At 41.9% G+C, this 25909-nt stretch overlaps 1 protein-coding gene across 1 annotated transcript; it reads left to right on the forward strand.

Moving 5' to 3' along the window:
- Positions 1 to 197: 197 nt before the first annotated feature.
- On the forward strand, positions 198 to 25474 carry mcm6l (MCM6 minichromosome maintenance deficient 6, like). Its single transcript, XM_060905465.1, has 17 exons — positions 198 to 292; positions 3046 to 3192; positions 4662 to 4772; positions 4978 to 5227; positions 5450 to 5615; positions 7032 to 7177; positions 7351 to 7501; positions 7655 to 7796; positions 8271 to 8412; positions 8498 to 8605; positions 10683 to 10838; positions 10941 to 11069; positions 11146 to 11307; positions 18977 to 19082; positions 20380 to 20544; positions 20723 to 20862; positions 25352 to 25474. Exons 1-17 carry the CDS (start codon positions 198 to 200, stop codon positions 25472 to 25474), a joined length of 2439 nt encoding a protein of 812 aa, XP_060761448.1.
- The last annotated feature ends 435 nt before the right edge of the window (positions 25475 to 25909 follow it).

Raw genomic sequence — 25909 nt, forward strand, 5'->3', positions numbered from 1 at the left:
CGATGATGGTTAAAGTTTGTGCTTTAGGTTCTGAGAAACTGAAGATCCAGGAGCCAATCAGAGACCGGCAGGTGTGCTCAAGGTGTGTAGCAGGTGACGTCATTTAGCCGCTTTCCCCGCCCCCTCAGCATAGCTTTCAGGTGTGGCTGTGGGTTTCTGCTCTGCTCTGCTCTGCTCTTCTCTTCTCTGTGCTGGAAATGGATCCTGCTCCAGAAACTACCACCACAGGCGTGCAAATCCGGGATGATCTCGCTGAAAAATGTCAAAAATTATTTCTAGAGTTTTTGGAGGAGTAAGTCAGGGCTTCCCTGCAAGCTTTGAGTCGGTTTTGGACAAATGAAGTCAGAGTTAACAGAAAATATTCTACAACTCAAACACAATTCCTATTATTATCATTATCATCACTGGATGCATTTACAGGGATCTCTAAATGATTGCAGATGCGATATTGCACCTCTAGAGGGCACTCATGAGTCTTAATCCGTTTTAAACGCCATTCTAATGCTCGAATGTATTTTTACTTGCTTTCATTTTTATTGTTAGTACCCTTTTTTCTTCCTTAAACAGATGATGTAATGTATTCATTCATTCATTCATTCATTCATTAGTGTCATCATCATCTCAGAAGGTCAACAATCATGGATCTCCATTTCTGTCTGTCTTGAGCCGTCCAGGCACATTGGACATAGTTCATTTTCATCCAGTCTGTAATATCACCCATCCATGTCTTTCATTGTTTCTTTCTTCTCCGCTTACCCTCTACTTTGCCTTCGAAAAGCTGCCGTTGCATCTCATCTGCTCTTGTCCGAAGTATTGCAGCTTCCTTTCCATAACTGTGGGTGGTAAAAGAGAGCAACTGGACTTTCTTGAAGACGTTTCACCCCTCATCCGAAAGGCTTCTTCAGTTCTGTCTGACTAGTAGGGAGTATCAGGTATTTATCCTCTCGTGGATGAAAAGCTCATCTAAGGTGTTGTTGAGTCATTCTGTTGGTGTGGGTCACTGGGGGCTGAATGTGAATGGCCTCGAGAGTCATTAGGGTGATCAATGGATTGCCCGTTAAGGTGATCAATGGAATGCTGATTCTCTCTGTCCTCCTGTGAGCCACTGAAAACAGAGAGAATCAGCATTCCATTGATCACCTTAATGACTCTCGAGGCCATTCACATTCAGCCCCCAGTGACCCACACCAACAGAATGACTCAACGACACCTTAGATGAGCTTTTCATCCATGAGAGGATAAATACCTGATACTCCCTACTAGTCAGACAGAACTGAAGAAGCCTTTCGGATGAGAGGTGAAACGTCTTCAAGAATCTTCAAGCAAGTCCAGTTGCTCTCTTTTACCACCCACAGTTACTATGACCTGGATGACTGAGAATCTTCACAGACGTGCTTCCTTTCCATACTAGCTTTCTCATTTCTCCCACCATATCCAGGACTTCTTTCTTTCAGTGTATGAGAGATCCAACGTTCTTCTATATGTCCACATTTCAAAAGCCTCTAACTTACCTATAGTCTTCTTGTTTGTGGTCCGTGTCTCTGATGCATCCAATAAAGTAGATAATATGTAGCATCTGAGCATCCTGTGTCAGAGAGCTACTGTAACTTGAGCTTTCTTGATGTTAACACGGTTTTTTTTTCTCTTGTTGAAATTTGTCTTTGCAATTCCTGTCCTCCTTCTTATCTCACACTCGCATCTGTTATGATCTGACCCAGGTAGGTAAACTCTTTCACTTGTTCTAATACCTGCCCAGCCAGAGTTATCTTCACATCTGGTGTTTCATCTCTGCTAATAGCCATTGTTTTTGTTTTTATGTTCGTTCTCAGGCCATAGTGTTCACTCTTCTCTTTCACTTTGTTGACAGTTTCTTGCAGTTCCTTCTGTGACTCTGCAAGCAGTACAGTATCATCTGCATATCTCAAATTATTCGCATTTCTTCCACCAATATTGCAGTATATAATGTATACAAGGGGCGGCATGGGGGTGTAGTGGTTAGCACTGTCGCCCCACAGCAAGAAGGTCCTGGGTTCGAGCCCAGCGGCTGGCGAGGGCCTTTCTGTGTGGAGTTTGCATGTTCTCCCCGTGTCCGCGTGGGTTTCCTCTGGGTGCTCTGGTTTCCCCCACAGTCCAAAGGCATGCAGGTTAGGCTAATTGGTGGCTCTAAATTGACCATGAGTGTGTCAGCCCTGTGATAACCTGGTGACTTGTCCAGGGTGTACCCCCTCTTGGGATAGGCTCCAGCTTGCCTGCGACCCTGTAGAACAGGATAAGCAACTACAGATGATGGATGGATGGATGAATGGATGGATGTATAGAAGGTGTAATTTTACAATTAATGAAGCAATGTTCAGAACAACTTTTTCGCTCAACCCATTTTCTTCATAGTTTGGTCTTTCCAGCTTTCCCTTACCATACAACAGCTACCAGCTGATGAGGGTTAAGGCTAACACATGAAGCCCCATGAAGCCAGTCAACGTCATCTTTTTGAACTGCTGCTCATGTTATGTTAACACTCAGAGGAAAGTGCTATCATCCCTCTTCCTCATACATGAGCACTAGATGCCTATAATTGGCCAGTATTGAAAGGGAAACTATGTCCCTCACAACCTCTCTTGACCTGTTATTGCACCATCAGCCAGGATTTGATCTTGTAATATTTTGATAATAGTGCGAACGCTTTTCTGTTGCACTACTGCAAGCAGAGTCAAAGCAACCAAAAACTACAGTCTAAAAGAAAGTGGTTTCTTAAAAATTGGATTATTTGTCTCCAGCCTGGCCCAAAGTCTCCTTCACTGTCAAAACGTCTCGCGTCTTTTCTAACATTTCTAATTATCCTTTATGAGTCAGACCAAAATGTGACCATAATGGGAAACAATTTGGATTCAGCCTCGCACCTTAAAACGTATCTCCATCCTTTGCGTATATGTAACAGAGCTCAGATCATTGACCTATAGGAAAATTAGACACTTTTTATGCAATTCTAATCTGATAAAACCTACTTGAAAATGAGCCTCAGCTAAGGACTTCTTCGATATGATTTAGGTTTCAGGATAAAATTGGTGATCTGCTGTATTTAGCAGAAGCTCAGGAGCTGATCCGACCAGAAAGAAACACACTGACTGTGAGCTTTGCCAACGTTGAATGCTACAATCAACAGCTGGCAACCACTATTCAGGAGGAGTACTACAGGTGAGTCGGATTTAGTATTAACCTGACACTGAACCTGAAACTGGTGGAGGTCCAAACATCTAGATGTCAAGGTTTATTCCCCCTCCCCTGGTCTAAAGAGTTCTGTTTTTGAGTTCTGATCTGTCTAATTTGTCCATGCTTGGGTTCAAATGTTAGTTGTGCATCTCTGGGCTTCTTTTTCAGCATGAAGTGTAGGAACTGAGATGATTGCGGTGCAGTTTGTTGTCTGTGTAACTGTAGTTCCTGCTGTTTTCAGGTCATCCTGCAACTCTTTTCTTGTGAATGCTAGTTTCGCGCTTACTTTCCTTATTAGTCTGAGAGTGTGTCGTGAAGTCTTACGTGAAGTGGTACATGGCCTACATGTCCTGCAAACTTTTTCCACTTGCGTATTATTGAACCAATTTTAACTGGCAGGGTTGTTTACGGTCTTCGTTATGACTCTGTAGCTTTGTCCATTCAAGTGATGTTTAATAATCTTGTCCATGAGAACTTTAGGCCATTCAGTCCAAATAACTATTTTCTCCTAACTCGGTTTCTTTTTGTGTTTTTAATGGGTTTGATCCAACCCTCTGCTTCAAAACAAGTCTATAAATAACGTTAAATTGGATGTAATGTGTCTTTTTGGTGAAAAGTTCAGAATTAAAAAGCACTATAGCGCAAATAAATAGGCAGAATATTATTGTACAAATTTAAATAATGAGCTGAATATTGGGGCGGCACGGTGGTGTAGTGGTTAGCGCTGTCACCTCACAGCAAGAAGGTCCGGGTTCGAGCCCCGTGACCGGCGAGGGCCTTTCTGTGCAGAGTTTGCATGTTCTCCCCGTGTCCGCATGGGTTTCCTCCGGGTGCTCCGGTTTCCCCCACAGTCCAAAGACATGCAGGTTAGGTTAACTGGTGACTCTAAATTGACCGTAGGTGTGAATGTGAGTGTGAATGGTTGTCTGTGTCTATGTGTCAGCCCTGTGATGACCTGGCGACTTGTCCAGGGTGTACCCCACCTTTCACCCGTAGTCAGCTGGGACAGGCTCCAGCTTGCCTGCGACCCTGTAGAAGGATAAAGCGGCTAGAGATAATGAGATGAGATGAGCTGAATATTTGAATATTAGGTAGCTTTTAGTTATGGCCTGGTTCTTGCCTGAACCGATAATCACATCAGCAGTTGTTCTTTGGCTAATCAGACACAAGGTACGCCACCACACTTGCTGGAGCAGTTGGGGGTTTGGTGCCCTGGTCAAGGGCACTTGAGCCAGTCCTGCTGGTTCAGGGAATCAAACCAGTAACCTTTTGGTCCCAAAGCTGTTTCTCTAACCATTTGACCATGGCTTCCCATGGCGTGGTTTGGAATTTGTTTGTTAAATAAATGTACGAAGTGGGCTGAGGAAATGTTTTAGTTCCTGAAAAAGTTCAAGAACCCCTGAATTAAAGCAGGATTAAAGGAACCCCTGATCTACTGTGTATCTTGTCTTTAGGGTGTACCCGTTTCTCTGTAGAGCAGTACGCCACTTTGCCCGGGACCATGGGAACATCCCACCTTCCAAAGAGTTCTACGTGGCCTTTTCTGATTTTCCTTCAAGACAAAAGTAAAGCATTTCACGTCCCATTTTCTAAGAATACAAATTACTGAACTGCTTGTGTGTGCTGTACATGTTTTAATTGGTTCCTAATGAATTGGTTAGTATGCTATGCATAATCCACCATTATCACAGTCAAAGGCTCTGATTCTGTTAATCTGTTCCACAAGCTAGAAGATTGGCTTGCTTTGCTGTTTGTATTCCTTCTCTGCAGGATCCGTGAGCTTTCAACTGTACGTATCGGCACTCTGCTGCGTGTCAGCGGACAGGTGGTGCGTACACACCCTGTTCACCCGGAGCTGGTGAGCGGTACTTTCCTCTGCCTTGACTGCCAGTCTGTCATTAAAGATGTAGAGCAGCAGTTCAAATACACGCAGCCCACCATCTGTAAGAACCCTGTGTGCGCCAACCGCCGAAGGTTCATGCTGGACACCAATAAGTCGCGCTTTGTCGACTTCCAAAAGGTAAGCGAAGAAGATTTTTGTGATATGATGTGTAGTAGTTATGTACTGATAATACTTATTTCCTGCAAATTCTCAATTACTGGATCTTTTCTTTCATACCAGTAGCATGTTGTTGGAACTCAACTCGTACTGAACTAGCACTGTTGTAGTGGGAAAAACCCAGAATGTTTCCCAACCAAACACCAGAATCCTGTGGGTGGAAAAGCACCATGTTTGTTTCAGGTGCGTATTCAGGAGACTCAGGCGGAGTTGCCCCGGGGCTCTATCCCGCGCAGTGTGGAGGTGATTCTGAGGGCCGAAGCTGTGGAGGCCGCACAGGCCGGAGACCGTTGTGACTTCACCGGTACTCTCATTGTGGTCCCAGATGTGTCTGCTATGGCTCTCTCGGGTGAGGATCACGGTATTCTTTTTACATTTACCTGACAACTGTTCTGAATTCCATCTCCAGAGCAAAAACTGTATTTTAAAGAAGCAATATGTAATTTTGAGGATCCTGTGAGGTAAACTGCAATTCCTGGAAGAGCACTGACAAGACTTCCCTTTCACCAAACCAGATTCATAACAAAATTTAAAAAATTTGAAATTGCATTATTTGATGGATGAATGGATGTTCAGAGGGTTGAACATCAACAAGAAGAAAACATAAATGATGGTATTCTCCAAAGATAAAATACCCCCAAAATGCAAACTCATTTTTGATGGCGAAGAAATACAAGTGGAACAGTTCAACTACCTTGGCAGCATCCGAACCCAAGACTGCAGATGTAACGCTGAAATCAGAAAACGGATTACAGTAGCAAAGAAGACATTTATAGACATGTCAAGTACCCTCACAAACATACCGATCAATGAACACAAAGAAAAGACTCATGAAATGCTACATGTGGTCTGCCATGACCTATGGATGTGAGTCGTGGACACCGCGCAAACAAGATGTGAATCACCTGGACGCAATGGAGATGTGGATTTACCATAAAATGAAGAGAATATCCTGGATCGAATAAAGAACAAACTGGGGTTGGTCAACGAAACAAGGAACCTCGTTTGAACTATCTGTCAAAGAGGTTCATTGGACATAGTCAGAGAAAACTCAATTGAAAAATTATGCATGGAGGGAAGAAAAAGCCAAGGAAGACAAAGACAGGACCTTCTGCAGAGTCTGGCATTGGAAACGGGTATGAAAGCTGTGGACCTGTTACAGTTGGTGTGGGATAGAACCTGAAATAATCTCTGTTGAAATAATTATAGTAGTAAAAGAGTCGTTCAAAAAATGATCAGAGACTGGACTGGAAAAGGGAAAAAAATAACAGTGAAGCGGAGCGCTATAAAGACATGTAAGGAATGGGGGTAAAGTTGAGAAAATAAGAGGAGGCAATGAAAGGGGGGAAAAAAGTCAGGAGATACTTTCCTTGGGGCAGGTTTGATCGGATACAACGGTTTAACACACAAGTCAAATACACGTGACGTGAGTGGTCAGATGGCTTCACTCATCTTTACATCGGGGGATAGGCTATGAGCTCTCCAGATTTTATATAGAGCTCAGTGGATAGAACTGGTTTCAAAAACATGGTCGCCAACATCAGACTCTGATCTGGCACTTGAAGAAGGATGGATGGAGGTACTTGATTGATCCCTAAACAAAAATTTTGAGTGAAAGGTTTAGAAATACATTTCATTCCAGTTTAGACCATGTCCATTTTGGGTTTCAATCTGAATACAGATGTTTGAAGTCCAAAATAGATGCTGGTACACATGGTGGCATTGATTTTGTATTCTAAATAAATATAATGTGTGTGTGCTACAGGCACAAGGGCAGAGACCAGCAGCAGAGTGACTGGAAAGGAAGGATTTGAGGCTGATGGGATCCAAGGCTTAAAGGCTTTAGGAGTCCGGGAGCTGTCCTACAGACTGGCCTTTCTGGCCAACCATGTTGCGCCGACAAACCCCAGGGTGAGGCCAAGGGTTTCAGTTCTCCATGAAACGTGGCTGAGATTGCTTACACGCTTTGCCATGCTTCATGCAAAGATCACGTTGAAGTTTTTCCAAAAACCATGGATGTTCACTTGGTGTAAGATACCATGGGAACAAAATGTTGTTAATGTTTTTTTTTTTTTTTTGTGCAGTTTGGAGGGCAGGAGCTGCATCAGGAAGATCAGAGTGCAGAGTGTATGAAGAATCAGATGACCGTGCAGGAGTGGGAGAAAGTGTTCAAGATGAGCCAGGACAAGAACCTCTACCACAACCTGTGCACCAGCCTCTTCCCTACCATCCATGGTGTGTACTTGCTGTACCGTTGAGTTATTTGACAGCCCTAGGTTTTTTATTCCAATTCCCTAGAAGACCCTGGAATGTAGAGTTGGAAGTACTGTATGAAGATATTTTGTTAATGTAGTTCATGATGGATAAAACCTATAAAACTGTTTGCAGGGAATGATGAAATCAAGCGTGGGATTTTGCTCATGCTTTTCGGTGGCGTCGCCAAGACAACCATGGAGGGAACGTCTCTAAGAGGAGACATCAATGTTTGCATTATCGGTGATCCCAGTACTTCAAAAAGCCAGTTTCTCAAGTAAGCACAATGCACTGCTGTGGAATTCTGAGTAAACTCATCTCATGTCATTATCTCTAGCCGCTTAATCCTCCTACAGGGTCGCAGGCAAGCTGGAGCCTATCCCAGCTGACTACGGGCGAGAGGCGGGGTACACCCTGGACAAGTCGCCAGGTCATCACAGGGCTGAGACATAGACACAGACAACCATTCACACTCACATTCACACCTACGGTCAATTTAGAGTCACCAGTTAACCTAACCTGCATGTCTTTGGACTGTGGGGGAAACCGGAGCACCCGGAGGAAACCCACGCGGACACGGGGAGAACATGCAAACTCCGCACAGAAAGGCCCTCGCCAGCCACGGGGCTCGAACCCGGACCTTCTTGCTGTGAGGCAACAGCGCTAACCACTACACCACCGTGCTGCCTTCTGAGTAAACTGTTAAGAAAAAAAATAATGTAACTATTGACAACTCTGTTTTCTCTCTCAGGCATGTTGAAGAATTTGTTCCCAGGGCGGTGTATACGAGCGGAAAAGCCAGCAGCGCTGCCGGTCTCACTGCTGCTGTGGTCAAAGACGAGGAGTCGCATGAGTTTGTCATCGAAGCTGGAGCTCTCATGTTGGCTGACAATGTAAGTCGTTAAATTTCAGAAGTTTTTTTTTTTTTTAAACTTGGTGCTAAATATCTATGCTTTTACCTTTTACTTCCTGTATCAGGGAGTGTGCTGTATTGATGAGTTTGATAAGATGGACTTGAAGGACCAAGTGGCCATTCATGAAGCCATGGAGCAGCAGACCATCTCCATCACCAAGGCTGGAGTCAAGGTATAGAATCAGAAAGTGCGCGATGATCACAATCAGCAAGAACGTCCATGGTTATGCACTGTAGGATTGACATGGTGGTGTTTATCCGAATACATTTTTGCCTTCCAAAGGATTTAGTCAGTAGACTGGAGTAGCTGTGTGGGTGAGGCTTTTTTATCACCTCCCCAATCAGACTGTGTGTCAAACGTTGCACACCACAATACAATAAAGGCTTTTTCCAAATATTACTGCTGAAGAATGGGACGTTTATTCTTAACACACTTTGGGATATAATGTTATAGAAAAATACTCAACATCATGTCCATCAAGGTTTTTTTTTTTAATTAGTCATCTCTTACCATGGCTAATAATAATAATAATAATAATAATAATTATAAGTTAAATTTATATAGTGCCTTTCAAGAAACCCAAGGACGCTTTACAATAGTAGACAAAGAAAAAAAATAAATAAGAAAAATAAAATAAAAGGTAAAAAGTCCACCAAGTAGGGGTCAGGATGTAATTCCCGTGATGTAGCAGCCACAGTCCCACCAAAAGGCGTACGAAAACAAGTCCCGCATCTCCAGCACCGCCGCCGCGACGCCGTCAGCAACATCGCTCGAACACCACGCCATGGATCCACACAGCGAGCAGAGAAGCTCCACCACGCAAAGCGCTGGTGTGTCCCAAACCGCCTGCACAGCTGCCGTGACACCACCAAGCAACATCGCTCGGAACATCACGCGAAGCGTTAAAGCGCAGGGCGCTGGACAACCACGATGTAAAATGAGCAACGAGCTCACTGCAGTCCATAGCTGGGAGCGCAGGCATCGCCCACAGTGAACCAAGGCCTGGAGGGAACCGACGCCCAAAACTAGGTCCGGAGCTACACCACAACCGGTGGACAAAACACTCAAACATCAAACTACACAAACACAGAAAAAAAATAGAAAAATAAATAAAATAAAACAAAAAAGCTCCGGTGAGAAGCGGCAGCCAGAACGCGCACGATGTACTCTCAACCGGAAACAGAAAACATTGCTAACATTTTAAAATGTATTACTTTACAACAGTTTATACGTTTTATCTGTTTATAGTTGTTTAATATTGTGTAACAGCTGCAAAGCAATTACTTCCTGTTACAATACAGCAGCTATAAACAGTTGTTCCATCACATAGCATCTCCTTTTTTATTTATTTTACTTTCGCAAAAAATTCAGCTTGTCATGTTACTGAGAAACTGGAAAACATGAATTCCTCATTCCTGAAGATTTTCTCGTGTTGGAAATTTTAACGAAACAGCTTTGTCTGTGACTGGAGCAGAGGACGGTATGTATTTAAGAGTTATTCCACAAAATTGAGTCGTACATGAGCTGATAGCCGATGAGGCGCGTAGCACCGAGTTGGCTATAATCCATGTACAACGAGATTGAGTGGAATAACTGTTTTATTCTATCCACATTCACTGGATTTTGAGAAACGGGGCATTTTTATTTTTGCAAATTCAATAAATAAAAACTTCATAAACGTCCGACAAAATCATTTCCGCTTGGAATGTAAACAAACCTACGAAATGACAGGAGCAATTTGTGAAAAATGCGATAATAATAATTCTTGAAAAATATAAAAGAAATTCTTACCCTCAAATACTTTCATTCCATATTTTGTTGCCTTTTTGTTTTTTGTATTTTTGTTTTTATTTCATCCTTGGTTGGTTCAGCAACACGTGCCACCGTTTTGTTTTTCTCTACTCACGGTATATGAGCTGATATCCTAGTAGTAGAGTAGCCAACCAGAGCACACGATTGCTCATATCCAGTGAATGTGGATAGAATAATACAGGATATAACCATTATTTCTAAAAATGTATTAAAGTGTATAAAAGTATAACTTGTCATTTTGTCTTTTTTTTAATGCAACGCTAATGGTTAGATGTGTTCTCTATTTATCCATATTAAGAGTCCAATTTATTTTAAAGTGATATTTTAACCCTGACTGATGTTTCTTAACCTGTTTTTTTTTTTTTTTTTTTTTTTAAATAAGTCATTGGAGTGTTCAAAAGAACATGACCCGCTTTCTTGTGCCTGTATATATTTAGGCTACTTTGAATGCCCGAACTTCTATCTTGGCAGCAGCCAATCCCATTGATGGCAGGTACAATCGCTCAAAGTCTCTGAAGCAGAATGTCAACATGTCTGCCCCGATCATGTCCAGATTCGACCTTTTCTTCATTCTGGTGGACGAATGCAATGAGGTGAAATTTTCGATACTTGATTTGAATTTGTTCTTTGCCTGCAGTTTTAAACTCTACATATTAAAATAATTTCATAAATGATGCATTGTTGGTATTTTTTAGGTGACTGACTATGCCATAGCCAGGCGAATAGTGGACCTCCACGCCAGGAATGTGGAGTCAGTAGAACGTGTCTATGCTGCAGAAGACATCCAGAGATACATCATGTTTGCCCGAAAGTTTCAGCCAAAGGTCTGTGCGACATTCTGACAAGTTGCACGACACGCTGATTTGCATTGCCTAACCCATAAAGCCTTGTGTTTTCCAGATCACCCCAGAGGCCCAGGAGTTTGTTGTGGAGCAGTATAAGCGGCTGCGTCAGAGAGATGCAGGCGGCACGGCTAAATCGGCTTGGCGAATCACGGTGCGGCAACTGGAGAGCATGCTGCGTCTGTCTGAGGCCATGGCCCGTCTCTACTGCTCAGACGAGGTCTGACAAACTCCAGGTGGTTGGTGTGTGTGTGTGTGTGTGTACAGTCAAGCCGGAAAGCCTGCACACCCCTTTCACCTTCTCCACATTTTATGTTATGGCCCGGTCACACCGCCCGAACTTTGCTGGAGCGTTCCTGGAGCGGTGAAAAAAATTCATCACCGCTCGTAACCGTTCACCACCATTTAACAAAAGTTGGCCCCCGTTAAAGCAACGCCGTATACGCTCGGCCACCGCTGATGTTTCTCGAGGGGCCCTCCTACCACTCCGAAAGTTTTGAGCTGCACAAAATATTGCGAGCGGTGAGGAGGGGGCAATTTTCCGCCCCGGCAAAATTCACCCCCGCTCCACCAACGCCCAGTCAAAGTTTGGCACCGCTAGACGCAAGTTCGTGGACGCTTGGGTCCGCTAGGCCAACGCAGAAATCTTGAACGCTGGACCACCGCTGCTTCGCCAGCGTTGCCCGGGCGGCGATTAAACGTTGCACAAACTTCGGTGGAGCGGTTGTAAGCGTTTTACGAGCGGACACAGGGTTGCTGGAACGGTGTCGGGCGTTGAAGTAGCTATCCATGGCGGCGATGAACTTTGGTTTGGCGTTGGTATAGAGGTGTCGGAGCGGGACCAGAATTTGGCTATAAATACGGGGAGAAATGGACCAGGAGCTCATTTGGAATCGAGCTGCCGTTGAGTTCAGACCTCATCTATATCGAATTTGCTCAAAGTTACAGTAAAACTGTATCACCATGGATGCTGAGAGACTTGCTATGATTGGTGCTAAACCAACTTTATACCCCCGCCGAGCCAAAGCCCGCATGCGCAGAACGCCGCTATACCAACGCTCGCGTCACCGCTAAACCAACGCTAAAGCAACGCCGGCTTCAGCGGTGCACCGCTAAGCCAACGCCCGTGTTTTCGATTTTTTTCCCATTTTGTGCGCGGTGACGAGCATTGTCGAAATTCGGCCCCCCCTCCCTACCATTCAAGGAACACTCCAGCAAAGTTTGGGCAGTGTGACCGGGCCATTACAGACTTATTACCTCCGCCAAGGAGGTTATGTTTTCGGTAGCGTTGGTTGGTTTGTTTGTTTGTCTGTTATGGCCCTTTTCCACTACCCTTTTTCAGCTCACTTCAGCTCGCTTCAGCTCACTTCAGCCCGACACGGCTCGCGTTTCGACTACCAAAAACCAGCACGACTCGGCTCGTTTCAGCCCTGCTTAGCCCCTAAAACTCGCACCGTTTTGGAGTGGGGCTGAAGCGAGCCAAGCCGTGCCGAGTGAGGTTGGGGGCGTGAGCAGACACTCCCCTGTGCACTGATTGGTGAGGAGGAGTGTCCTCACATGCCCACACACGCCCCGCGAGCGCGCTGGGATCTGTAAACACCGCAAACCCGGAAGGAGAATAATTATGAATTACGAGAATTTCTGAAGCCTTATGCGCCTCGCCTCATCTATACGCTCTTGCCAGTATCTGTTGGCGTTGTCGGTGACAACAAGCCACAGCACCAAGACCAGCAACACTAACGACTCCATGTCCTCCATGTTTATTGTTTACTATTCGGGTCGTGAGACTACCGCTTAAAAGACCACTAGGATACTGTACATGGCTCTTCCTGTCACCGTTGCAACCTCTGAGCGCTCATTCGTATGCCCTTCAAATAATGTGCGCAGTATAGGCTATTGATGTTTTATTATGAGCCATGTACAGTATCCTAATGTTTTTTGTTTCTGAGTTACATGTTCGTTTGAAGGACTTCGTTTTTGTAGCCTAAAATGATGTTATGATAAGCTTTAATAAAGGGCCCGGTCATTTGCCCCGCCCCCGGCCCGGCTCTGACTTGTTCCGCCACTGTCACTGATGTCACTGTTTGCGCTGCTTAACGGCATCACATGACGTCCACCCACTTTCGCTAACTCCACCCAATGTGTCCACCCACTTCCAGCCAGCACGGTTCAGCGCGGTTGTAGTCAAAATGCAACTCCAACAGCCCCGCTCAGCTCGACTCGGCACGGCACGGCTCAGCCGCGTTTGTAGTGGAAAAGCGGCATTAGCAACATTACGGAAAAAGTAATGAACGGATTGCTCTGAAATTTTTTCCAGAGGTGTGACTGGGCACAAGTAACAATCCATTAAATTTTGGCGGTAAACATTTCTTAGCTGGATTAAAGTGTTCTATACGAACCCGAGATCGAGAGTTAGAGTTAATGGCCAATGTTCTGAATTTTTTGAGCTGGGAAGGGGGACTAGGCAAGGGGACTCACTCTCACCAGTACTATTCGCTCTTAGTATCGAACCCTTAGCCGAATTAATTAGAAGTAATCCCCATATACAAGGAATAAGAGATGAGGGTGGTAATCAACATAAGATAGCTTTATATGCTGATGATATATTATTATTTATTGAAAACCCTATCACCTCAATTCCGTCTCTTTTACAAAATCTCAATGAATATAGTCAAGTGTCTGGTTATAAAATAAACTGCTCCAAGTCGGAAGCAATGATGATCTCTGGGACTTGGCCTAGCCAGCTGGATGATACAGTGTCCTTTCGTCAATCTAAACAGGGCTTTAAATATCTAGGGGTCACACTCACTCCCCAAATAACACGATTGTATCAGGCAAATTATAAAAAAATATTTGACACAATGAGAGATGATCTGGTGAGGTGGGATGTGCTGCCCCTGTCTCTACTGGGTAGGGTGGAGGCTGTTAAAATGAGTCTCCTGCCAAGACTTTTATTCTTGTTTCAGTCTCTTCCAATCAGGATTCCGACATCAGCTTTTAATATGTTAGACAGGCTTATATCTAAATTTATATGGCAGAATAGGAGACCAAGAGTGAGACTTAAAACACTTACTCTCGGGAAGGATAGGGGTGGCCTTGGCCTCCCTAATATAAAACACTACTACTGGGCAGCGCAATTAAATGCGATAGTAGCCTGGATTAGTACGGACACAGAGACAGGATGGGTTGATATAGAACAAAATTCACTACCAGGCATACCTTTATCTGTTTTGGCTTTCCTTAGTAAGCAGTCTCAAAAGAAGGTGACAATTAAGAATATATGGGTGAAACACACTTTAAATGTGTGGTTGACAGTTCAAAAGAGAATTAGGGGGACAGATGCCCTTTCGAGGGCCATGCAAATAGTTGGAAACCCAGAATTTCCACCTTCAATTACTGATATCACTTTTAAGAGATGGGCACAAATAGACTTAAAGATTATTGATCAATTATTTTGTGATAATATTTTACAGCCATTTTCATATTTCCAGGATAAATTCTTATTAGCCCAAACTGATATGTTTAGGTATTTTCAGATTAGGCATTACATTATGAACCATAAAGATTGGAATACAATTAAAAATACTCCAACAAACATGGAAAAATACTTCATTAATATAATCAAACATAAGTCACCTACCAAAAATCATGTCTCTCATATTTATCGAAACTTGATGTTGGACATACCAGGTAATACTTTTTACATTAAAAGGAAATGGGAGCTAGAACTAAACATCGTGATTGAGGACGATGAATGGGAAAAAATATGTATGAGATGTCACAAGGGCATTAATAGTAACATGTGGAAGGAGTTTGATTGGAAGATGAAGACAAGGTTCTTTAAGACACCCCTGGTGGTTTCAACATTTATAAATGATCCTGATGTAATGAACTGCTGGAGGGAGTGTGGAAAGGTCGGAGACCATTCACATATATTCTGGGATTGCCCAGAGATCATTTTTTTCTGGCAGGGCATAAAGAATGAGATAGATAAAATTTTGGACATTGACTTATCATTTAACCCAAGTCAATTCCTACTCGATCAGACTCCTGAAAACATGTACACTAAAGACCAACAGTATTTGTTGCATATACTATTGATGACAGCAAGAAAAATAGTGACATTAAATTGGAGGAAACCACAGCCACCTACAGTGACTCAGTGGAAACAGAAGCTGAGGGAGGTGTATGAAATGGAGGCTTTGTCTGCTCAACTACAATTGAGGTCTGATGTCTTTTTGAGGAGATGGTCACCTGTAGTAGATTACCTCTTTACTTGAGAGAAAACCCAAATTATGTGCCTTGATGTTTTGTGTTTTTTTGCTCTCTGAGTGCTGCAGGGTCAAATATGTTTGTTATTTACACTGCTAGGCTTATTATATAGTCTTGTCAAGGAATTTCATGTTCTGTACTGTGTTGTTTAATAAAAAATTAAAGTTCAAAAAAAAAAAAATTTTGGCGGTGATCTGGATCACCTTCTGGATCCTGGATTTTTTTTTTTTTTAAAGGATTAATTTTTTTCCCCATTGAAATGAATGGGCGCGCGATGCAAAAAAACAGATTTTTCCTTCTGTAGGCCAAACCGTAAGGTGTAAAGTCATAAAACTTGGTACACTGATAGAGGAGTGGACCCTGATTGATTTCATCAAGTTTCATGTTGGTACATCTCACGCTTTAGCGCCATCAACTGATCACAGTCTTGCATGCGTTCATGCACGTAACTTTTGATCCGTATGTCCGATTTTCATAAGTCTGGTGCCGTTGGAATCCTTGGAGCTAAACGATTCCAACGCACCGTATGACGTCATTCTCCGCCTAATTATATTTTCCGCCATTTTGAATTTTGTCCAAAGTGAATGTGGAGTGACCCTGGCCGCATGTTTTGTCCGATCATCACGAAACTTGGCACACATGATCCCCAGTCCATGCCTAATGAATGATATTCGTTTCGCTCTCATACGTCAAAGTGTTCGCCCGTGGCAGCCAATCAAAATCGATGGCGAAGCCACCAAACAGGAAGTGAGCTCATATCACGGAAACGCTTTGACGTATCAAGACCATATTTAGTGGCATGACTTTGGACACCATCCAACCTACCCTCATCAAATATGGTGTCATTTGGCCACTAGGGGGCGTCACAATTAGCAAAAATGTATTTTGGGTCATATCTCAAACGCTTTGACGTATCAAGACTATATTTGTTGATGACTTTCGGCACCAGTTCATGTACCCTCATCAAATTTGGTGTCATTTGGCCACTAGGGGTGCCACAATAAGCAAAAACATGTTTTGGGTCTTTGTCTCTTTACGGATTTAGAATTACATCTACATTTTCATGTTAGTGATGCTCTGGGATGTCTCTGTAAAGAACCTTGCCAGCCTTTCATCTCCATATGAGAATCCACCTTGTGTCTTGGCCAAACTTTCACATGTTGACACAAAACTTGTCGTGTGGGCATGCGGTCGCCTCTCTTGCCGGGTCGCCATGGTGGCGCACCTGAGCAAGCACACTTTCACATTTTCTCTGGAAATGCATTCTAGCTATTATTATTACCTCTGCCAAGGAGGTTATATTTTCGGTAGCGTTAGTTTGTTTGTTGGTTTGTCTGTTAGCAACATTATGGAAAAAATAATGAACGGATTGCTCTGAAATTTTTTCCGGGGGTGTGACTGGGCACAAGTAACAATCCATTAAATTTTGGCAGTGATCTGGATCACCTTCTGGATCCTGGATTTTTTTAAAAGGATTCTTGGCGGAGGTCTGCGCTCTCCGAGTGCTTTTCTAGTTCTACAATAGACTGAGTTCATTTTTTGTCACAAAATTCTACACAAAATAGCCCATAATGACAAAGTGAAATCAGTTTTGTTTTTTTTAGAAAATATGTAATTTTATTTTACTGAAAAAATAGGTTATTTAGGGGTTACATATCTGTACACACCCTTAGCCTAATACTTGGTTGATGCACCTTTTGGCAGCAATTACAGCTTCAAGGCATCTTGGGAAAGAAGCTATGAGCTTGGCACACGCCTCTGGACATTTTTGCCGGTTCCTCTTGGCATATCCTTGCAAGTTCCGTCAGGTTGAATGTGGAGCATTGGTACACAGCCATTTCCAGCTCCTTCCACAGATGTTCAATTGGATTCAGGTCTGGGCTCTGGCTGGGCCATTCAAGGACATTCACAGACTTTCTCCGAAGCCACTCCTTTGTTCTCTTGGCTGTGTGCTTTGGGTCATTGTCATGTTGAAAGGTAAACCTTCACCCCAGTTTGAGGTCCAGAGCACTCTGGAGCAGGTTTTCTTCAAGGATCTCGGTGTACTTAACTGCAGTCATCTTTCCCTCTATCAGGACGCTGCTGAAAAACATCCCCACGTCATGATGCTGCCACTGCTATGCTTCACTGTGAAGGGATGGCATTAGCCAGGTGATGAGCGGTGCCTGGTTTCCTCCAGACGTGACTCTTGGTATTCAGGCCAAAAAGTTCAATTTTGGTTTCATCAGGCCAGAGAATCTTGTTTCTCATAGATTGAGAGTCTTCTAGGTGCCTTTGGGCAAACTCCGAGTGGGCTGCCATGTGCCTTTTACTAAGGTGTGGTTTCCATCTGGCCACTCTACCATAAAGGCCTGATTTGTAGAGTGCTGCCTGGATGGTTGATCTTCTGAAAGGTTCTCCCATCTCCACAAGGATACGCTGGAGCTCTGTCAGAGTGACCCTCAGGTTTCTGCTCATCTCCCTGGCCAAGGCCCATCTTCCCCGATCGCTCAGTTTGGCTGGGCGGCCAGGTCTAGGAAGATTCTTGGTGGTTCCAAACTTCTTCCATTTACGAATGATGGTGGCCACTCTGCTCTTTGGGACCTGTAAAGCTGCAGCAATTTTTTGTACCCTTCTCCAGATCTATGCCTTGACACAATCCTGTTTCTGAGGTCTGCAGATAATTCCTTTGACCCCCATGGCTTGGAGTTTGCTCTGACATGCACTGTCAACTGTGGGACCTTATAAAGACAGGTGTTGGCAATCCCCAGTCATGTCCAATCAAATGAATTTACCACAGGTGGACTCCAATTAAGTTGTAGAAACATCTCAAGTAGTATCAGTGGAAACAAAATGCACCTCAGCTCACTTTTGGGTGTCATTTCAAAGGGTATGGGTGTATGTGTGTGTGTGTGTGTATATATATATATATATATATATATATATATATATATATATATATATATATATATATATATATATATATATATATATATATAACATTTTTATTTTTAATAAATTAGCACATGTCTAAAAACCTGCTTTCACTTTGTCATTATGGGCTATTTTGTGTAGAATTTCGTTACAAAAAATGAACTCAATCTATTGTAGAATAAGTCTGTAACGTAATAAAACGTGGAGAAGGTGAAAGGGGTGTGCAGACTTTCCGGCTTGACTGTACCTCTAGATCAAATTAAACTCCATTTGTACAATGCTTTCAACAAGAAATAATATCAAGAGGATTTTAAAGGCACCTAAACTAATAGTGATCAATCTATATTAAAACAAAAGAATGAAACCAGAATAAGAGGAGCCAGTCTTTCTCGGTACAGTATTTATAGAAATTAAATTGCTCTCTATAAATTGTAATTTAATGTACGGCAGCCTGTGGAAACCCTTCACATAGTGAACAGTTCGGAAAACTCAAGACTAATAAACATGTTTCTTATTTGCATGTTTCTCAATCGCAAGTAGCCTTCGAGCATTAACAAAACCACCTTTTCTTTTCTTTCATCATATTGTTTTGCCAGAATTCAGCAGCAGCAGTATCCAATGGGTTTTCCCAGACTGCCACATACAGCCGTACCGTATATGTTACTCTTTGTGATGGTAATGTTCGTCTCTTCTTAACACCCAAGGTTCAACCTAAACATGTAAAAGAAGCATTCCGACTTCTGAACAAGTCTATCATTCGTGTTGACTCGCCTGATATCAACTTTGACCAGGAACAAGATGAAGAAAATGGTAATCATATCATTTATGTCATTTGTAATCATATGGAGCAGCTATTGGATAAAGGTTAGAGAAGCAGCTTTGGGACCAAAGGGTTGCTGGTTCGAATCCCTCGACCAGCAGAAAAATCCATAGCTGAAGCGTCTTTGAGCAAGGCGCCTAACCCCCAACGGCTCCCCGTACGTCGCTCTGGATAAGAGCATCTGCTAAATGCCTGTAATGTAATCATTTATTATTCTATCCACGTTCACTGGATATGAGCAATCATGTGCTCTGATTGGCTACTCTACTACAAGTATATCAGCTCATATACCGTGAGTAGAGAAAAACAAAATGGCGGAGCATATTGCTAAACCAACCAAGGAGGAAATCAAAACTACTCTAAGAAAACCCCAAAATTATTAAAAAAAAAAAAGCAACAAAATATGGAATTAAAATATTTGATAAGAACATTGGGGTTTTTTTTCCCAAGAATTATAGCATTTTTCACAAATTGTTCCTGTCATTTTGCCAGTTTGTTTACATTCTAAGCGGAAATGATTGTCAGATGGTTTGTATAAAGTTTTTATTTACTGAATTTGCAAAAATGCAGTGCTTGTCAAATGTGGATAGAATAAAATAATTATTCCACTCTATCTTATCGTACATGGCTTATAGCCAACTTGGCACGTATCAACTCCATGTATGACTCGATTTTGTAGAATAACTTAATTATTATGCATACAGGACACGTTTTCGATGGAATAAAAACATGTTCTATTCCCTTCTAATGGGTTTCGTTCATTTGTTTTGATAGCATGCAATACTGTTAGCTCATATACCGCGAGTAGAGAAACACAAAATGGCGGCGCATATTGCTGAACCAACCGAGCACGAAATAAAAACTCTACTTGAAAACAAAACCCTAAAAAAGAAACAAAATATGGAAAGAAAGTATTTGATGGTAAGAACATATCTTTTTTCAAGAATTATTATTATTATTATTATTATTATTATAGCATTTTCACAAATTGCTCCTGTCATTTCGCCAGTTTGTTTACATACTAAGTGGAAATAATTTTGTCGGACGTTGTGTGTACAGATTTTATTTCTTGGATTTGCAAAAAATAAAAATGCTCTGTTTCTCAAAATCCAGTGAATATGGATAGAATAAAACAGTTATTCCACTCAATCTTGTCGTACTTGTAGCCGACAAGGCACGATCAGCTCATGTACGACTCAATTTCGTGGAATAACTTAATTATTGTCATTGTATATTCATAGCAGAAAACATGAACATGTTAATGGCCTACCTCTGGTCCTTTCTGAGTAGATCAGAATGGTGTTGTTGGTGATGCAGTGGAGACCTTGGAAACTGGTAAGGCAGAGCAGCAAGAGAAGGCTGCTCCAGCCAGACCAGCTCTTCGCATGTCCTTCGCAGAGTATCGCCGAATCTCCAACCTGCTGGTGCTGCACATACAGCAAATGGAACAATGTGAGTCACTATGATCTATCTATCTATGATCTACCACATAATCAGTTATTTATAATTGATGGTTTAACTAGTTTGCGTGCACTGGAAGCCCATTGACTCTCTTCTTTTAAGCAGAATTCACAGTACAGTCCATTTTATCATGAAAAGTGAGCTGAAACTGTATTTTTCTATGTTTCAGTGGATGAAGAGTCGTCTCTAAAGAAGAGCGAGCTCATCAACTGGTACTTGAAGGAAGTTGAGGATGAGATTGAATCTGAGGCTGAACTCATTGCCCGGAAGAATCTTATTGAGAAAGTGTTGCAGCGGTTGATCCATTATGTGAGTGTGGACTTAACCGACAATTTACATCAATGTCTAAATCTCATCTGCTTTCTAAGGCTGAAGTAGAAACTCTGAATTCATATTGGGAAGTTTTGGGTTACAGTTTTCTTGAGTGGGCAAAGTGAGTGAGGTATTTCTAAACTAGAGCGGCGGCTACAATTAGCGACACCTTAACGATCTTTTGGCTGTTGCAAAAGTTGAAAAGACTTTCAAAACGTAAATTGTGCATAAATAATTACTCAGACTTCCACTGGGGGGAAAAAAAAAAAGTTGATTCCTGATTACTTGGCATATCAGATCACGTGACACTGTTCCACAAGTATTGACGCCTTTGTCCACAGTTATCGACATCCAGATGATTATTTATTTTAAAAAAATCGGTATGTGGTATTAAGTTAACAAAACATGGTTCTTATTTAAAATTTGTTTTACATAGACTTATATTTAGTACAAAATATCTTTTTATATAAATATATTGATGTGGGTGCTTATGTAAACGAGGAAGTAATTCTAATGCTTGTAAACAAATGAACTGGTAATGTTTAACCTGCGTCAGAAAATCTTTTTGTTCCACTTTCTACCCACTTTAAGTATTTTCGTAGATCACATTTTGTTAATCATTCGTTGTTGTTTGTATTAATTTCTAGTTTTGTAGTTTACCAATAAATGTCAACAGGCAATTGATATTGTAACCACATGAACATCCAGGTCAAAGGTCGCACGTCATTCCTCGAACCAAAATATAAAATGTCTACTGATGTTATAATATGTGGTAGATATTTACAACAAACTGCAAAAAAATAAAATAAAATAAATCTGAATATTTCAAGCATGTAATTTTTAACATGTTAGGAATTTAATTCTGGTCTAATCCTATTTATTGCAATAGGATTCCAAATATTCTATAAACATTCCATTCTGTTATGAATCAGAAAAAATTATTATAAATCAACTTTTTTTAAAAAATGTAAAGTACTTCAGCAATGTTACACAAAGATTGAGCCATAACCGTTGTAAATGTCACTTAATTCCACAGGGTGTCGATAATGGTGGACACCGGCGAACGTGATCACTATTATCGACACCTCACGTGACTTCTCAAACGTGCATTTAGATGCAAAATGGCGACTGTCAAATGAAAGCGTAAGAAACAACGTAGGTTTCGACAAGGAGATCATGAAATATCGGTGAATTTGATCAGTAAAAACATGTCCATGATCTTTCCACCGTGCTTACCTGCCGATGACGAGAACATCCGGGTTTTCCTCAAATTGCTGATCATGCTAAAAAAAAAAAATTCCATCTCGGGTAACGAGCTGTGTCATCAGACGACAAGATCAAAGAGAGATGGTGGGAGGGGTCTTCCGGTTGATTAATTAACCAATAATAACTGTTGTAACTGAAGCTCACCTTTTGTAAAATTGTTCTTTATTGGTAAATCTGAAAAGGTGTGTCAAATTATGGACTGTCGATAATTGTAGCTGCCGCTCTACTATTCTGGTGACTGAGAGGGAGTCAAACAGGGATGCGTACTTGCCCCCACATTATTTGGGATTTTCTTTTCCGTACTGCTGAAACAGGCATTTGGATCATTTACTGAAGGCATTTATCTACACACCAGATCAGATGGAAAGCTTTTTAATCTCTCCCGTCTGAAAGCTCTAACCAAAGTTCAAGTGAGATGTCTCAGGGAATTTCTCTTTGCTGACGATGCTGCTATCACCACTCATTCAGAAGAAGATCTGCAAAAACTAATTGATTCCTTCAGTTCCGCGTGCCAAGATTTTGGTCTCGTCATCAGCCTGAAAAAAACCCAAGTTATGGGCCAAGGTGTAGCTTGCCCACCCTCAATCAAAATTGCTGACTATGAGCTAGAAGTTGTTCATGACTTTGTGTATCTAGGCTCTTCAATATCTGATACTTTATCACTAGATGCAGAGATAAGTAAGCGTATTGGCAGAGCATCTACAACAATGTCAAGGCTTACAAAGAGTGTGTGGGAAAACAAATACCTGTCCGATTACACCAAGATACAAGTCTACAGAGCTTGTGTTGTGAGTACCTTACTATACGGTTGCGAGTCATGGACCTTACATGCATACCAAGAAAGACGATTGAATAGCTTCCATATGAGATGTCTTCATAGCATCTTGGGTATCACCTGGAAAGACAAAGTACCAAACAACATCATACTTGAGAGAGCTGGGACCATCAGCATGTATGCCACCATCAAACAAAGACGCTTGCGCTGGCTGGGGCACGTTGTCCGCATGAACGATGGTAGAATACCAAAAGATCTTCTCTATGGTGAGCTTGCTGAAGGAAAGCGTCCGACTGGCAGGCCAAAGCTACGGTTTAAGGATGTTTGTAAATGTGATCTGAAGGCCGTCAACATCGACACCAACACTTGGGAAAAGCAAGCCGCTGACAGAGTCTCATGGAAGCAAGCAGTGAAGACTGGTATTGACTATTTTGAGTCTTCCTCTAGCCAAAGAGTTGATGAGAAAAGACAGCTGAGAAAGAAGCGCAACCAGCTACCTTTGCCTTCAACACAGTTTCTATGCCCTAACTGTGGCAGAGACTGCCATGCCAAAATCGGCTTAATAAGCCACTCAAAAGTGTGTAGTCCATAGTCTTCGAGACTGAAGGAGGCCATTAGTTAGTTGCGGGGGAACAACCCAAAATTTAAGATTTCTTAATTAAAGAATAACATTTTAACATGTACAACCCCGATTCCAAAAAAGTTGGGACAAAGTACAAATTGTAAATAAAAACGGAATGCAATGATGTGGAAGTTTCAAAATTCCGTATTTTATTCAGAATAGAACATAGATGACATATCAAATGTTTAAACTGAGAAAATGCATCATTTAAAGAGATAAATTAGGTGATTTTAAATTTCATAACAACAACACATCTCAAAGTTGGGACAAGGCCATGTTTACCACTGTGAGACATCCCCTTTTCTCTTTACAACAGTCTGTAAACGTCTGGGGACTGAGGAGACAAGTTGCTCAAGGTTAAGGATAGGAATGTTAACCCATTCTTGTCTAATGTAGGATTCTAGTTGCTCAACTGTCTTAGGTCTTTTTTGTCGTATCTTCCGTTTTATGATGCGCCAAATGTTTTCTATGGGTGAAAGATCTGGACTGCAGGCTGGCCAGTTCAGTACCCGGACCCTTCTTCTACGCAGCCATGATGCTGTAATTGATGCAGTATGTGGTTTGGCATTGTCATGTTGGAAAATGCAAGGTCTTCCCTGAAAGAGACGTCGTCTGGATGGGAGCATATGTTGCTCTAAAGCCTGGATATACCTTTCAGCATTGATGGTGTCTTTCCAGATGTGTAAGCTGCCCATGCCACACGCACTAATGCAACCCCATACCATCAGAGATGCAGGCTTCTGAACTGAGCGCTGATAACAACTTGGGTCGTCCTTCTCCTCTTTAGTCCGAATGACACGGCGTCCCTGATTTCCATAAAGAACTTCAAATTTTGATTCATCTGACCACAGAACAGTTTTCCACTTTGCCACAGTCCATTTTAAATGAGCCTTGGCCCAGAGAAGACGTCTGCGCTTCTGGATCATGTTTAGATACGGCTTCTTCTTTGAACTATAGAGTTTTAGCTGGCAACGGCGGATGGCACGGTGAATTGTGTTCACAGATAATGTTCTCTGGAAATATTCCTGAGCCCATTTTGTGATTTCCAATACAGAAGCATGCCTGTATGTGATGCAGTGTCGTCTAAGGGCCCAAAGATCACGGGCACCCGGTATGGTTTTCCGGCCTTGACCCTTACGCACAGAGATTCTTCCAGATTCTCTGAATCTTTTGATGATATTATGCACTGTAGATGATGATGATGATGATGATATGTTCAAACTCTTTGGAATTTTACACTGTCGAACTCCTTTCTGATATTGCTCCACTATTTGTCGGTGCAGAATTAGGGGGATTGGTGATCCTCTTCCCATCTTTACTTCTGAGAGCCACTGCCACTCCAAGATGCTCTTTTTATACCCAGTCATGTTAATGACCTATTGCCAATTGACCTAATGAGTTGCAATTTGGTCCTCCAGCTGTTCCTTTTTTGTACCTTTAACTTTTCCAGCCTCTTATTGCCCCTGTTCCAACTTTTTTGAGATGTGTTGCTGTCATGAGATTTCAAATGAGCCAACATTTGGCATGAAATTTCAAAATGTCTCACTTTCGACATTTGATATGTTGTCTATGTTCTATTGTGAATACAATATCACTTTTTGAGATTTGTAAATTATTGCATTCCGTTTTTATTTACAATTTGTACTTTGTCCCAACTTTTTTGGAATCGGGGTTGTAATACGTCATCGTAAAACAGAACAAATTTCTTAAGCAGGTGACCTGGTAATTCTGGTAGGCCAGTTTTAGCTGAAGTACATATAAAGATATTCTATCTTGTCACTTTGGGTGTTAATGTTTATACTTTCTTTATTTTTATATCACAGGACCATATCATCATAGAATTGACCAAAACTGGCCTGAAGGTCATCACAGATGAAGGAGAAGAGCCTGTTACGGAGGAAGACCCTTTCCTAGTGGTTAATCCTAATTATGTATTGGAAGACTAGAGGAGACTGGTATCAATGTTGGTCTTTTTCCACCTCTTCTTGGCTATTTATTATTTATAGTTAATGATGAATAAATTAAAAGTGGGACTATCGGTCTTTTTGTTGTCCGTGTACTACTACTTGTAACAGTAGGTGGAGCAGTTTCCATGTGAAGCAAATACATCTGCAATAGACACCAAGGTTTTGGAATAATATATAGGTTGTAGGTTTTGGATGTAAATCCCTTAAAAGCCAAAGATGTTCACACAGGGCTTAAAGCCCGTTCCGTGTTCGAGTTTAGCCCCAGGTGAAAAGGACAAACTCCTTGACCTAGATTCATGCTGCTATTATTACTACCATAATTCAAGGATGTATTATTAATGCGTTTATAGGGAATAATAATAGCAAGTCATTCACTTGACAAAAGAGCTTTTATCAGCTTATTATTGAATACAC

Source organism: Neoarius graeffei, chromosome 23, assembly GCF_027579695.1.
Source record: "Neoarius graeffei isolate fNeoGra1 chromosome 23, fNeoGra1.pri, whole genome shotgun sequence".
Classification (NCBI taxonomy): Eukaryota; Metazoa; Chordata; class Actinopteri; order Siluriformes; family Ariidae; genus Neoarius; species Neoarius graeffei.